Source organism: Ovis aries, chromosome 9 (genome assembly GCF_016772045.2).
Source record: "Ovis aries strain OAR_USU_Benz2616 breed Rambouillet chromosome 9, ARS-UI_Ramb_v3.0, whole genome shotgun sequence".
Lineage (NCBI taxonomy): Eukaryota > Metazoa > Chordata > Mammalia > Artiodactyla > Bovidae > Ovis > Ovis aries.
Window position 1 is genome coordinate 13,349,709 of NC_056062.1, and position 15,468 is coordinate 13,365,176.

The 15,468-nt window shown below is 56.0% G+C and overlaps 1 protein-coding gene across 10 annotated transcripts in view; it reads left to right on the forward strand.

Moving 5' to 3' along the window:
* The window catches only part of ARHGAP39 (Rho GTPase activating protein 39), a 53,464-nt gene that overhangs the window by 22,995 nt on the left and 15,001 nt on the right, over positions 1-15,468 (forward strand). For all 10 annotated transcript variants that reach the window (XR_009595024.1, XM_027973333.2, XM_042253860.2 and 7 more), the window contains 2 exons: positions 4,807-4,890; positions 12,853-14,209. Coding sequence is in view for 9 of the 10 variants with exons in the window: in XM_027973333.2 (XP_027829134.1) it covers positions 4,807-4,890; positions 12,853-14,209 (1,441 nt within the window). In the remaining variant the exon portion in view is untranslated. The remainder of the gene's footprint in view (positions 1-4,806; positions 4,891-12,852; positions 14,210-15,468) is intronic.

Below are 15,468 nucleotides of genomic sequence, written 5' to 3' on the forward strand. Positions count from 1 at the left end.
TTTTCCCTCCTAGTCTTGCAGACAGTGAGGCCATGGACACCTGGGCCCGCACGTCCCGCTGGCCTCACATCTGGATGTCACCCCCCCGTGCTTGTGCGCCCCGAGTTGCCCATATGGCAGAGCCTGAACCGCAGGGAGCTGTTCTCCAGGGCCAGCACTCAAGGGTCCCAGTCCAGAAGAAATGGCTGGAGGGCATGTGACCTGGATAATCCCTGATAGGCTGGAAGTTACCAGAGAGAAGCCAGGGAGGAGCAGGAATGGGACATGGGCCTTGGAGACCAGGCAGGCTAGGTTTCACCCGGGGACAGTGGAAGTCACAAAGTAGTTGAAAGCCTACTTAGGCTGTGGATCTGTTTGCTCCTGGGAGGATGACATGCCAGGCCAGGGGCGCAGTGCCTGTGCTGAGGGTGTGCGGGAGCCTGGCACGCACAGGGCAAGGCTGTGGGCAGGGGCCTGGGCACGCGAGCCAGAGCGGCCTGAGAGGTTGCTGGGAATTGTCTTCATGAAGCAGAGCCTGGGATGGTCCCGAAGGAAAAAGCAAGCAAGTGAGCTTTAAAGACAGCCCTGCATCCCTCTGGTGTTCTGGCAAGCTCAGACTGGTGCCACTGCTTGTCCAGCAGACGTGACAGCCTCTGGGCCCACGTCACCCGCGGCATTGCTGGTGGCGATTGCTGGCTCTTCACTGCAGGCCGGTGAGGGGCTGGACTCTAATTAGGTTCTGTTGGCAGACGTCCTGCGGGCAGGGGTGTCCTCTTCCCAGGAGTGTCTGGGGTGTGGTATGGTGACTCAGATCATGGTGTTGCCTTCGGATCGGCCTCCCACGAGGAGCTTGGTTGGAGGTGGATTAGAATTGTGTTTAAACTGTGGGGCAGGTTGGGGGACTAGGCACCTTGCGTGTGTCATTTTCTCCCATTCACGAAGGTAGTACATTTTATACATTTTCCCCCAAAGACCTTGCATTTTTTTAAGGTTTATTTTTAGATACCATATAAAGTCGTATTGTACGATCATTACTGGTATTCAGGTACTACTTTTTAAAAATTAATTGTATTTATTTAATATATCTTTGACATTGCTGCACGGGCTTTTCTCTCATTCCGTTGAGCGGGGACTACTGTCTGGTTGTGGTGCGCGGGCTTTTCGTTGCCCAGCTTCTCTTGTGGGCACAGGCTCTGGAGCACGTGGGCTTTGGTAGTTGTGGAGCACGGGCTCAGTGGCTGCAGTCCCCGGCTCTGGAGCACAGGCTCAGTGGTTGTGGCGCAAGGGCTTAGTTGCCCTGTAGCACGTGGGATCTTCTCAGGCCAGGGATTGAACCCATGTTTCCTGTGTTAGCAGGTAGATTCTTTATCACTGAGCCACCAAGGAAGGCCCCAGATGTCATATTTATACGTCAGTTCTGTTTTTACTCTTGCTGAGCTCTTATTACAGTTGAGCACACTGTCTCCAGAGTTGCCTGTGACTCCACCAGCTGTCCCAAGCTGGCCGGTTCTCCCTGAGGAGGTGGGGCCAGGGAGGCAGGCAGGCCGATGGCCCCGCGACCCTGTGTGTCGGTCTGGGACATCCCTTTCTCTTATTAGGCTTCTCAGCATGAGTGGGTGGGGAATCCTATCCAGTATGTTTCTGTGTCTTGTAGGTTGAATTTGCCCCGTCCTGTTCTCAGCACCTGTGAATGTGATCTTGTGGAGACACAGGGCTGTTGTGGACACCGTTGGTTAAGCTGAGATGGGCCCTCCTGCGGTGGGCAGGGCTCTGGTCCCTCAGGACTGTTGTCCTTGCAAGAATACGGAGACACATAGGACGACGCCCTGCTGGCCGAGGCAGACAGTTTCTCTTCTCTGTTAGCTCTAGGGTTCTCTGTGTGTTTGTTAGGTCAGATCTGTTAATTGTTATCAGTTGAGTTCTTTACTAAGTTTTGATCTGCCAAGACACATGGATTCTGGGAGGTGAGTCCCCCCCGGGTGGTGGGAGTGGTCTGTCCCTTCTTCCTGTCTCCCGCTGCTGCTGCCCTTCTGCATGGAAGCTGTGGGTTGGCTCCAGGGAGGTTGGCAGTCAGGTGTTCCCAGCACGTTTCCCTGTGTCGTATTGCTGATGCTTTCTGCCTTGACTTGTGCTTGGGAACCGGGGTCAGCCACTTCCACATGGTTCATATTTGGCCCCGAACAGCTGTCCTTCTTGCGTGTGTTAGGTGTCTTCCTCCTCAGAAACCTCTAGGGTCTGGTCACCTTCACCTGTTCTAACACTTGGCCTTGGTGTGGTGGGATGGTTGTGGGGTGTTTTGGGGGGACCCCTGATGCAGCGGAGGATGTGGTGTCACCTCGGCTCCTCCAGGTCAGGCCCTTCCCGCCCCTTCCTCCTGTGCGTTCCCATGTGCCGCATGCATGCATTGCTGCCCGGCGTGTTCCTGGGTGCCCCCCCAGGATGCTGCATTCACCCCGCAGCCGGGGGAAGCCTGCACCCTGGCTCTGCACCTGGGGCCCGTTGGGGGCCTGGGGCAAAGTGCTGGGCAGGCAGAGCCTCGGGTGTGAGGTGGCTGCTTCTGCAGACTTGCTCTTGCTCAGTGTGCAGGCGGCCTCACCCCACAGACCCCCTCACGCCTGCTGATGGTCCCTGGAGCCCTTGATTTTGATGCAAGCAAGTTTACTGTAATTTTTACCTTGTTTGATTTTAATGTTTTGTTTAGAAAGTTCTTTCCTGGCCTTGGTCCAGAGGTATTTGCTTACGTGTCTTGTGTTAACTGTGGCCTGCATCCGCCCACACCACGTGCTGCCCTGTGCCCTGGCCACGCTGTCCGTGTGCTCTCGGGCCATCACCTCTCAAGGAAACATTTCTGTCTCCCTTTGTATTTACGACCATCTTAGCTAATTGTGGGCATTCCTTCTACCATTCAAGGCCTGGAGTTCAAGCTCCTCAGAAAACCCAGGTGGCTTTGCATGCTTAATAGACTAGTCCAGTGTGAACGTAATGTTTGTTTGCGCTGAGACACCAGAACATTCACGTGACTGGCTTTATTGCGCTGGTCTGGAACCAGTAGTGTAGCTCAGAAAGCGTGTCTCCTGTGTGGGAATGGGAATCTTGCTTCTTGTTCCAATTTCTGCAGCCTGAGAAAGAGAAGCTAAAGGAGCTTGATGCTGCTTGTGACTCAGACATCCATTGTCATCAAAATGACTGTTGCAGTCTCAGCGTCTCATATAAGCACTGTTTGCCTTATAATTTTAGGTTGAATTCATTGAGAAACATTGTCAAATCTAAAAAATCCCCTCACATTCAATGTTTGATGATAGTAGTTGAGTAGAATCTTTTCTCAAAGAGAAAATTTTAGTCTAGGCCATGAGTTTTTTAAACACTGCAGCAAAGCTGTCTTGTTTTCAAGCTTTTCAACTGCTGTGTAGTTGGTCAGGTTGGGATACTTCCCTTCAGTTCCTGACACAAACCTGTGGGACCACTGGTGACCGACTCCAGGAGGGTGGAGGATGCTGGCGGCCTGGGCGGCTGCCTCACAGCTCACGACGGGCTGCTGAGGGCCTGCCTGCTGCTGGGGCTCACCGTGCCCCCTCAGTGCCAGCCTGTGCCCTGTGCCGGCCCCCAGCGTGTGTTTTAAGCATGGTCAGGCATGACAATCTCAGCTGCACTTGAGGCTGGACTGAATTAGGTGTTTCCTCATTTTCTTTGGTAGTAATTTCACCTGTAGTCATTCCACAGAGATGACTCGTGGAGGCCAGTTCCCCAGTCCTGTCAAGCTCAGCTCTGACTCCTTAGTGCAGTGACAGCGTGGAGAAGCGCCAGGAGCCCCGGCACCCCCAGGGCCCTACTGCCGAGCAGCTCTCAGTGTCCTCCCCTCTCCCCAGCACTGTCCGTGCTTCGAGGCTGCTGGTCTAAAGCAGGCTTGTTTCCTCTGGACAGATGCCCTCAGCTGCTGTTGTCGGCATAGTTTGATACTTGTCATCCCTGAACAGCGTGGTTGCTCTCCTTGCTGGGCTAACAGATGAGCCACTGGGAAGCACACGTGGTGTGAAGGTCCTTCTGTTTTCAGTGAAGTAATTCTGCTGCGACGAGATTCCCGTCTTGACTCTGACCTCTGTGCACCTTGCGGCACTCCAGCGGGGCCGTGTGTCTGCCTGGCTCAGCAGCACAGAGCCTGCAGCCGCCAAAGGCAGAGCCACCCAGGCCCCCGTCTGCGGCCGGCAGATCGGCCGTGCGGGGGCACTCAGGCTGCTGAGTTGTGGCTGCACCCAGGACCTGTGGTGTGGTCACACAGGACTGTGTTCCCGTGACATGCTCCTGACAGACACTGGAATTTGAATTGCATGTAAATTTCACACACACAAAAATGTCAGTGTATAAACCATTCATTCCCCACCTGCTGTACAAAGCCAGGCGCTGGAGCTGGATGAGGCCCACGGGCTGTAGTCAGCTGCCCTCCAGCCTGAAGTGGAGTGCAGGCTCCCCCCATGGCCAGCCCAGGGGCCCTGGCGACCAGGCCCGAGCCCTTCTGTGCCCCCCTCTGTGCCCCCTGGTCCCAGCCCAGCCTGTAGCCCAGCCTGGAGGCCACAGGCCAGAGCTCCAGCTCCTTGCTGGGCCTGGGGCTGTCCTGGGTGAGGACAGTGGGCTCCATCGGGGCATCGTGGCAGGGGGCAGTGAGGGTGCGAGAAACCCTGCCCAGGTGCAGGCAGGCCTGCAGCAGGAGCTGTGGTGAGAACCAGAGGGCTGTGCTGTGTTCTGAGGCGTACGGCGTACGGCGTGGACCCGGTGTGTCTCTAAGCAGTTGTACTTCGGTTCACGTCTCCTGTTCACTCTGCTGCATTTCAGCTCCTCACCGTCAGGAGTGCTCCTTGAGAAGGACTACGAGGTTTACCGGGACTACAGCGTGGACGGCCACCTTCTCCATTGCAGGTAGGCCCTGCCTCAGGCCCGTCCATCTCCTGGCCGGGGGTGGTTTTCCTGGCAGCTCTCGGGTGAGCTGGAGAAGGGTCTGGCTGAGCAGGAAGCGACCAGCTGGACGTGCAGAGCACACCAGGCCCTGCCCTGGCCCATGGGACACGAGGAGAAGCTGTTGGGCCACTGTGCGGTGTGGAGTACTGTTGTGTCCATGGTACTGGCCCTGGTGGATCCCTTGGAGGTTCCTTAGTGTGTGGTCCCCCCAGAGCCCCAGGTGCATCGGAGTGCTTTCCAGGCCACATCGGGAAGACTGGTGCCCGCCAAGTGGGGCAGGGAGGCTGACTACCCTCGGGCCTGGGTTGGCCCTGCTGGGTGTTGGGGTTTCCAGATACAACGCTCGGGACCCTGGGCAAAGCAGCAGCAGGCTGAGCAGGGGCCTCCCCTGGGTTAGCTCGTGTGTCCAGGCTGGAGCAGGCACCTTGCCCGTAGCTGATGGGGGCCAGACGGGGTGCTGGGTCCCTGGACGGAGGTATTTGGAGCGCGAGGGGCCTTTGACAGTTTGCTCAGTTTAGATAATTGAGACTGGGTTTGTTGATACAGAGAGGATCTAAGCCTGCCTGGGCCAGCAGTGTGGCTGTGTCCACAGGCATCCTCACTGGTCACCGGGAAACTCGGGTTTGACTGGGGCTTGTGGGCACAGAGCTGATGTGGTCTCGTGGCCTGTGAGCAGGGCCCACGTCTGGGGCAGAGGCTTCCCTCCGAGGCAGTCCAGGTCCTGTTTCCTGCCGCTCTTCCAGGGCCCTGAGCATGGAGCAACGCTTCCCTGATGAGGCGCCTCCAGAAACAGGCAGGAAGCCGTGGAAGGGGGGTCTTTCCCCGGAGTGCCTCCTCCCAAGCAGAGCCGACAAGGAATTGGGGCTAAGAGAGAAGGCCGGGCCTCCTCCTGGGTCTGCGGGTGGTGGTGAGGGGCTGCGGGGGTTGTCCTGTGGGAGGGGAGGTGATCAGGGGCTGGGAGAGAAGGACAGGACTTTGGCTGGGCCTTGGGGCGCTGAGAGGCATCGGCTCTCCATGATCCAGGCCGTCTCTGGGCCGCTGGGGGTGTGTTTCCTGAAGCAGGCCGGCACCCGCCTTCCTGCTGCCCCATGCCTGCCTCTGCCTTGGCTTCTGGAGTGCTCTGGGTCGGGAGAGCACCACCCCACCCTCCTATCTGGCTGCCACAGCCCTGCCCACATTTGCTGGGCGGTGGACCATGTGCAGTGTCTCCTGTGTGCCCCTGCTGAACCAAGGCTGTGATTTTCCACGTGTCCTGCTTTTAGTCCTCGTGAGAACTGGTGAGGACCAGGGTGGAAGTGGGAGGTGATGCCCCGCAGCCCAGGAACTACAGGCTGGAGTTCAGCCCCAGATCTCTCAGACTCCAGAGCTGATTCTCCAGGTCTGTGGGCGCGCTGCCTGCCATCCTCTGCTCTGCTTGGCTGGTCTGTGCGGCTGGCCAGGAGCAGCCTCGGGCAAGCAGGGGCTGAATTCCCGAGGGGAGCCTGCCTCCCGAGCCCTGCTCACTCTCACCCTGGTTCCCTCAGTCTTGCCTTACCCACGGCCAACAGTTAGGACTCGCGGCTCAATCAGAGGACAGAGGCACAGGACCAGAGTGCACAGCTGGTTTCTTAGGATGCCTGGGATTTCTACTTTCTGTGATGGTGGATTCACTTACCTGAGACCAGCCTGTACAAGAACAAAATAGACCAGATTTCCACAGGCATCAGAGATCCACAGAGGAGCCAAGACCTGTGGCCGTGGTCTGACAGCCGTTGCAGTCCAGAAGACATGATTCTGCCTCAGGAGCCTGAGAGGGGACAGAAAGGCTCTGAACAAGGCTGTGCACACAAGCTTGTTAACCTCGGCAAAATAAACCAATTCCTTAAAAGATACTGTCTGCCAAAACTCACAGAAGAAGAGATACACAATCTGAATAGGTCTATATCTGTTAAAAGAGATTGAATCAATAATTAATAATCTTCTAAAAAAGAAAGCAGAAGTTCTGAATGGGTTCACTGGTGAGTTCTACCAAACATACATGGAAGAAATTTTATGAGTTCTCTACAATCTCTTTCAGAAGATAAATACAGAGAGAATACTTTCTTGTTCTGTGAAGCCAGTATTATTCTAATATCCAAATCAGAAAAACACGAGAAAACTACAGACCTGTCTCTCTCATGAACATAGATGTAAAAACCCTCAAAAAAATGTTAGGAAATCAAATCTGCTGCTGAAATCAAATCTACCAGTGTATAAAAAGAATTATATATCATAACCAAGTGAGATTTATCCTAGGTATGCAAGGTTGGTTCAGCATTTGAGAGTCAATATAATCTATTACATCAGTAGGCCAAAGATGAAAAACCATAGCTCAGTTGGTAAAGAATCCGCCTGCAATGCAGGAGACCCCAGTTCGATTCCTGCGCAGGGGAGATCTGCTGGCAAAGGGATAGGCTACCCACTCCAGTATTTTTGGGCTTCCCTTGTGGCTCAGCTGGTAAAGAATCCACCTGCAATGTGGGAGACCTGAGTTCGATTCCTAGCTTGGGAAGATACCATGGAGAAGAGAAAGACTACCCACTCCAGTATTCTGGCCTGGAGAATTCCATGGACTGTACAGTCCATGGGGTCGCAAAGAGTTGGACATGACTGAGCGACTTTCACTTTCACTTATGATCGTATCAACAGTTGCAAAAAAAGCATTTGGTAAAATCCAACAGCCAATCTCAATTTAAAAACAAACTCGGTAAAGTAGGAATATGTGTGTGCTTAATCGCTTCAGTCCTGTCTGACTCTTTGCAACCTCATGGACTGTAGCCCATGAGGCTCCTCTGTCCGTGGGATTCTCTAGGCAAGAACGTTGGAGTGGGTTGCCATGCCCTTCTCCAGGGGATCTTCCCAACCCAGGGATCAAATCTGTGTCTCTTACATCTACATTGGCAGGCAGGTGCTTTATCATTAGTGCCACCCAAAAAGAGAGGAACTCCCTTAACTTAATGAAGAATATCTACAAAGAATTTACAGCTAACGTCATACGTAGTAGTGAGGCTCAAAGCTTTTCCACTGAGATCAGAAGCAAGACAAGGGTTTCCCTTCTGACCTCTGGTGCTCAGCATCATATCGGAGCTCTTTGCTAATGCGGTAACACAAAGAAAGGAAATACAGAGAATACAGGTTGGGGGGGGAAACATAAAACTGTCTTTGCTTGCAGATGACTTGATCACCTATGTAAAACATCTTAAAGAATTGGCAAACTCCTAGAACTAAGTGGTTGTAGCTAGGTAGTAAGATAACAAGTTAAATATGCAAAAGTCCATTGCTTTCATGTATACTAGCAATGAACAAGTGGAATGTGAAGTTAGAAACAGTAGCATTTACATTAGTATCACCCAGAATGAAATACTTAGGTGTAAATGTAACAAAATATGTACAAAATCAGTATAAGGAAAACTATAAAATTCTGGTGAAAGAGATCACAGAAGAACTAAACAAGTGGAGGAAGGACTCTGCTCTTTCCAACTTGACCTACAGATTCCATGCAGTCTCAGTCAGAATCCCAGCAGATGGTATTGTGGATATTGACAAAGCGATAATAATGTGTGTGTGCTTAATCGCTTCATTCCTGTCTGACTCTGCAGCGTCGTGGACTGTAGCCCATGAGGCTCCTCTGTCCATGGGATTCTCTAGGCAAGAACGCTGGAGTGGAGGCAGAAGACCTAGGACAGCCAACACAATAATTTTCAAGGAGGACAAAGTTGGAGGAATACTACTACTTGAGTCCCAAGACGCACTATAACACTGTTGTAAGCAAGACAGGGTTGTATTGGTAAAGAATAGACACATTAATGGAATAGAATGGAGAGACAACCAATAGACCACCATAAATATCATCAGCTGACCTTTGATGAAGGGGTAAAAGCAATGCAGTGGAGCCAGGATGGTCTCTTAAGAGACGTTGCTGGAACACCTGGACGTCCACACGCAAGAGGGTGAATCTGGACGTGGACCTTACACCCTTCATGGAAATTAACTCAAGATAGATCACAGACCTGAATGGGAATACAAAACTATCTCCTAGAAGGTAACAGAGGAGAAAACCCAGGTTACCTTGGGTTTGGCAATGACTTTTTAGGTATAACATTAAAGGCATGATTCATGAAAGAAACAATTGATAAGCTGGACTGTGTTAAAATTAAAAATTTCTGCTCTGCAAAAGACGAAGTAGGAGAAAATGTTTGCAATAGACACAAATGATAAAGGACTGTAATCTGAAATATACAAAAAATTCTTAAGATGGAACAGTAAGAAAACAACCTGCTTTTAAAAGAGCTGAACAGACACCTCAGCAAAGAACCTATACTGTTGTCACAGAAAGCCTGTGAAAGATGCTCAGCATCACCTGTCAGCAGGAAATGCAAAGTAAAACAAGAGTGAGATACCTCTGCAGGCCTATTAGAGGAGCCAGAAGGTGAGCACTCTGACACCAGGTGCTGGCGAGGGTCGGAGCAAGGGAACCCGTGGTCAGTGCTGGTGGGAGCATAGGAGGCTGCAGCTGCTAAGACTGAACACAGGGACTTCCCTGGGGTCCAGTGGTTAAGAATCCTCCCTTCCAAGGCAAGGGGAATCGGGTTCAGTGTCTGGTTGGAAAACTAAGATTCCACATACCACAGAGCAACTAAGCCCTTGCACCCCAAGTACTGAGCCCGTGCACCACAGCTGCTGAGCCCACGTGCCACAACTGCTGAGCCTGTGTGCCATGACTGGAGAGATGCCTTTGCACTGCAGGGAAAGTTCCAGCATGATGCAATGCAGATTCCATGTACTGCGACTAAGACCTGACTCGGCCATAAATAATAAATACATTCTTTTAAAAACCTGAATATACTCTAAATGATTTGGCAGTACTGCTCCTTGGTATTTACCGAAAGGAGTTTGACATTTTATGTTCATATCAAATCCTGCACACAGATGTTTTTAGCATCTTTATTCATAGTTGCCAAAGCAAGATGTCCTTCAGTAGGTGAATGGAGAAGTAAACTGTGGTCCATCCAGACAATGGCTGATACAACACTAAAAAGAAGTGAGCTGTCAGCCGTGAAGAGTCACAGAGGAGCTTAAGTACGTGTCACAAAGCGAAGACACCAGCCTGAGAGCCTGCACACTGCGTGATTCCACCCCGACATTCTGGAATCAGAGTGTGTAGGTTTTCAGATTGCCTTCTTTGGAGGCCAAAGATTTGCTCCTTGATTTGGCTTCAGATTTGCCTCCTATGGAGACAGTGAAAAGATCAGTGGTTGCCAGGGATTTGGGGAGGGGGATGAACAGACAGAGCATGTGGGTTTGGGGGGCAAAGAAAATGCTCTGTACGACACTACAGTGGTGGATACGTGTCTCTACATTTATGCAAACCCACAGAATGTACAACAGTTAGTGTGAGCCCTAATATCAACCAAGAATTTTGGTTGATTATAATGTGTCAGTGCTGGTCCAGCGGTTGATAACAGATGTTCTGTTTTTTGTGAAATGCTGATAATTGGGGAAGCTTTGTGTGAGTAGGTGCAGGGGGTACGTGGGAAATGTACATTTTTTTCTGCTTGGTTTTGCTGTGAACCTCAAAGTACTGTTTTAAAAAAAATGTTAAATATCAATAGATATTCTAGAACTGAAAACCGTATAATAAAACTAAGAACTCAGTAGATGGGTTCTTAAAAGGTTAGTAAATTAGACGGTAGATCAGAAAAAAGCATACAGTGCAGAGAGGCCAGGGGATGGAAAGCACAGGACACAGCCTGAAACTTTGTGGAGCTCAGTGCAGAGGACAGCATCTGACTCCCAGAGAAGGAGAGAGGAAACGGGATGGAAGTAATATTTTTAAAGATATGGTCAGGCGTTTCCAGAAATCATAAAATATGTCAGAGGGCAGACTGAAGAAGTGCTATGAAGCAGAGACACTGACGCAAAGTTTCCAGATGTAGAATGACATGTAGAAAGTGAGAGTCGCTCAGTCGTGTCCGACTCTTTGTGACCCCGTGGACTATACAGTCCATGGAATTCTCCAGGCCAGAATACTTTGCCCTCTCCAGGGGATCTCCCCACCCCAGGGATCGAACCCAGGTCTTCCTCATTGCAGGTGTATTCTTAGAAGGAAATTTTAAAGCAGCTGGGAGTTTCTTGAGGGGGCAGGCAGAAGCGGGGAGCCTCGCGCACTGCTCCGGACCTCTTGGTCTGCCCTGTCGTGGCTGATACAGCCGTGGGACGTGGGGCTGACTGTTAGTTGGTGGGCACGGTGTGTGATCGAGTCACTGTATCGCCGGGGCAGTGCTTCCGTGTTGTCATCAGGCAAGTGAGACACAGAAGAGCCTGAATGCCCCCAGTGCCCCCTGCTAGGTGGAGGGGCCAGGATCTGGGCACACAACTCCCCGGGGCCACGGGTGCCCTTAGGGACGGGGAGCGGTTTTACCATCTCGGCCCAGGTGCGGAGTGCAGAGTGTGGCAGTGGGTGGTGCCAGCAGGGCAGTCAGCCCTTCTGGACTCCGGGGGCCTATGGTTGGAGTCCAGGCCCTGAGAGGTGCTGTGCTGCTGGATGATTGGCTGTGCTACGGGAGTGGGGCAGGTGCTGAGCCCAGGATTCCAAAGCCACAGAGGCCTCTGGGAGGCCCCCGGCGCTTCCGTCCAGGAGTACTTCTGTGCCTGGTTCTGGCCTGAGACCAGAGCAGAGCCTCTCACAGGGGCCCTGGAGGAGCGTCCCCATGGGCAGCAGCAGGAGAACCCCCGGAGGGCTGCCGGGCTGACCCAGGAAGTGTGTGAGGAGGGCTCCCAGGCCAGGGGGCCAGCTGCTCCAGGCTGCACGACCTGGGGTCAGGGCCTCAGCAGTGAAAGATTCACAGCTCATCACAGCACCCGGCAGTACCAGGCCCCACAAGCCTGCCTCACACACCCGTGAGGTCAAGGGGGCTGGTCGTGGGTCCAGGCTGGCGAAGGGGTCAGATTTCCACCCCACCCCGGGAAACTGCCCCCACCAGACTCTTCTCAGGTAACCTGTTCCCTCCAGGACTCCCCCCAGGACACCCCCAGGTAACCTCCCCCCAGGTAACCTTCTCCCCTTAGGACCCCCCCCAGGTAACCTGCTCCCCCCAGGAACCCCCCCCCAGGTAACCTGCTACCCCCACGACCCCTCTCCAGGTAACCTGCTCCCCCCAGGGCTCCCTCCAGGTAACCTGACCCCCCCCAGGACCCTCCCAGGTAACCTCCCTCTAGGTAACCTGCTCTCCCCAGGACCCCCCCAGGTAACCTCCCTCTAGGTAACCTGCTCCCCCCAGGACTGCCCCCCCCACATAACCTACTCCCCCCATGACCCCCCTCCAGGTAACCTGCTCCCCCCAGGGCTCCCTCCAGGTAACCTGCCCCCCTCAGGATCCCCCCCAGGTAACCTGCTCCCCCCAGGACCCCCCAGGTAGCCTACCCCCCAGGACCGCCCCCCATTTAACATGCTCCCCCCAGGAACCCCCCCCAGGTAACCTGTTCCCCCCGGGAGCCCCCTAGGTAACCTGCTACCCCCAAGACCCCCCTCCAGGTAACCTGCTCCCCCCAGGGCTCCCCCCAGGTAACCTGCCCCCAGGACCCCCCCCCAGGTAGCCTGCCCCCAGGACCGCCCCCCAGGTAACCTGCCCCCTGGCCAACTCCCCAGGTAACCTGCTCCTCCCAGGATCCCCCCAGGTAACCTCCCCCAGAACTCCCCCCAGGTAACCTGCTCTCCCTAGGACGGCCCCCCACATAACCTCCCCCAGGACCCCGCCAGGTAACCTGCCCCCAGGATTCCGCCCCTCCCCCCCGTAATCTGCTCCCCCCAGGGCTCCCTCCAGGTCACCTGCCCCCTGGCCAACTCCCCAGGTAACCTGCCCCCCCAGGACCTTCTCAGGTAACCTGCTCCCCACCCCCTACCAGGACCTCCTCTCTCCGCTGGAACTCGGGCACCAAGGAGCGCATGCTCATCAAAGTTGCCGACAGGGAGCCCAGCTTCCTCTCCCCCCAGGGCAACGGCTACGCTCTGGACAGCCAGCCTGGGGGTCGCTCCCGCAGACCCTCCGGAGGACAGCACTCGCCCAGCCTGCAGACCTTTACCCCTGATGCGGACAGCCCCGTCTTCTTTCCGGAGCGGAGGCCATCGCCTTTCCCGAAGAGGGCTGAGCTAGGGAGCTGCTCCCCACTGCTGGCCCAGCCCCGCCGGCCCACCGGAGACTCGCAGCCTTCCTCACCGCGCTACGCCTACGAGCCCCCCCTCTATGAGGAGCCCCCTGTGGAATACCAGGCCCCGCTCTACGACGAACCCCCCATGGATGTACAGTTTGAGGCCAGCTCGCCCCGGCGGTCTCCTGGCCGCAAGCCACCCAAGCCAGCCTCCGTGTCGCCCTACCAGCAGCTGGTGCTTACCAGGCAGAAGTGCCCCGAGCGCTACCTGAGCCTGGAGTACAGCCCTGCCGGCAAGGAGTACGTGCGGCAGCTGGTGTACGTGGAGCAGGCCAGCTCCAGCCCCAAGCTGCGGGCAGGCCCGCGGCACAAGTACACGCCTCACCCGGGGGGCGGCTCGCTGTCCCTGCAGCCCAGCCCCTGCCTGCTGCGTGACCAGCGCCTGGGGGCCACGTCCTCGCTGGGGGTCGTGTCTGGGGACTACAGCAGCATGGAGGGGCCTGAGCTGCGGCCCGCCCCGCCGCCCACGCCCCTGCCCCAGGCCCAGGATGATGCCATGTCCTGGTCTAGCCAGCAGGACACCATGTCTTCGACAGGCTACTCTCCCGGCACGCGCAAGAGGAAGAGCAGGAACCCCTCCGTGTGCCATGCTCCCAGTGCCCCACCCGCCGAGGGCCCCGGGGACTGTGACCCGCTGGGCCAGCAGCCCCTGACAGAGGAGCGGCCTCTGTGTGGACCTGGCCTGACGCCCATGAAGCGCACAGAGGGGGAGGTGGGGGACGGGGAGGGCCCCCGGGGCCCGACTGAGCCCTTCCTGGCACAGGCCCGGCTGGCCTGGGAGGCACAGCAAGCCCACCTGCACATGAAGCAGAGGGGCAGCTGGGACTCCCAGCAGGACGGCTCGGGCTATGAGAGTGATGGGGCCGTGCCGCTGCCCATGCCCGGGCCTGTGGTGCGTGCCTTCAGTGAGGATGAGGCCCTGGCCCAGCAGGAGAGCAAGCACTGGCAGAGGGGTGCCTTGGACAGGCTCGCCTTCCCGCAGGTTCTGCTCGAGAAGAGCGTCTCCGTGCAGACCAGCCTGGCCTCCCCGGAGCCCTACCTGCACCCCTCTCAGGTAGGCGCTCACAGGCGGGTCCTGGGCAGGGGTGGGGCAGGTCAGCACCCCGAGACATGGTATGGCCTCACAGTTCCTGGTGGGCCTGAGGACAGACGGCAGATGGCCGCCGGGTCTCCACCAGCACAGAGGTCTCTCACCTCGGCTCCTGGGGAGGCCCAGCCAGTGCTGCCTGGTCACCAGGGGGCCAAAGGCACGTCCTGATTCCAGGACGCAGAGGCAGCCACCCGCCCTCTGCTCCCCGAGCCTCTGCCTCCCACCTGTGAACAGGCACAGTGAGAAGCTGTGCAGGTGAGTGCCGGACCCTCCTTGGTGGCCAGAGACTCCCGGGGCCAGGCTCCTTAGGTGCACCCCCAGCCCTGTGCAGAAGGCATGCCATGCCCACAAACCCGGACGTCTTAGGTGGCTAGCGTCCCCTGGGGCAGGGCCACTTTAGTGCACTCCAGATTGGAGCGTTCAGAGCAGCATTTCTGTCTGTGGCTTGTAACACAAGCGGGCATCAGGACAGACGGGCAGGGCAGGGGCGGGTGGTGGGTGGAGTGTGGGCAGCTGCGTCCTGCAGCACCCAGCTCCCAGCCTGATCTGGATGGAAGGACACGTGGGCTCCAAGGGCCTGACTGAGGTCCATGCCGGGTGCTGCCAGGGGAGGTGGCTCCGTGCCCCAGGGGTTGGGAAGGCCATGCAGGTATGGGCACAACCTGCCAGGAGCCCCCTGAGAGTACAGACTGAGTGCGCTATGCAGAGTGGGGAGGGACCAGGGGCATCCCCCCTGCCTCTGATGCCTGGGAATCCTTGTGTCTTTGCTGGGGAGAGGGGTGCGGCAGTGGTGGCCCAGAGAAGGTTGTGTTCCTCTGTCGAGCACGGTTGGTGTCTGGGGCTTTCTGTGTCCTTGAGGGGCTGCCCTTCCCACTTGAACCAGCAGAAGCCACAGCGCCCTCCCCCTTGCCCACCCTCATGCACGGTCGGCCCCCTGCCTGGGCGGCCATATGAGTCCGGGATGCAGTGTCCTGTGGGCTGCGCGAGCACCTCACACTCCCAGACTGTGCTGGCCCCCGGCCCTCGGTCTCTGGACCAGGGTGGGCACCTCCTGGAGGCCGAGCCCCCAGGGAAAGGTTGGTCTTCTCAGCCTCATGAGGCACTTAGACCAGGGTGAGGAGGGCGGACCATGGGCGGGTGGGCAGACAGGGGTGAAGTGGGCGGACGGGTGAGGTGGGCAGATGGGTGAGATGAGCAGACGGGTGAGGAGGGCGGACGTGGAC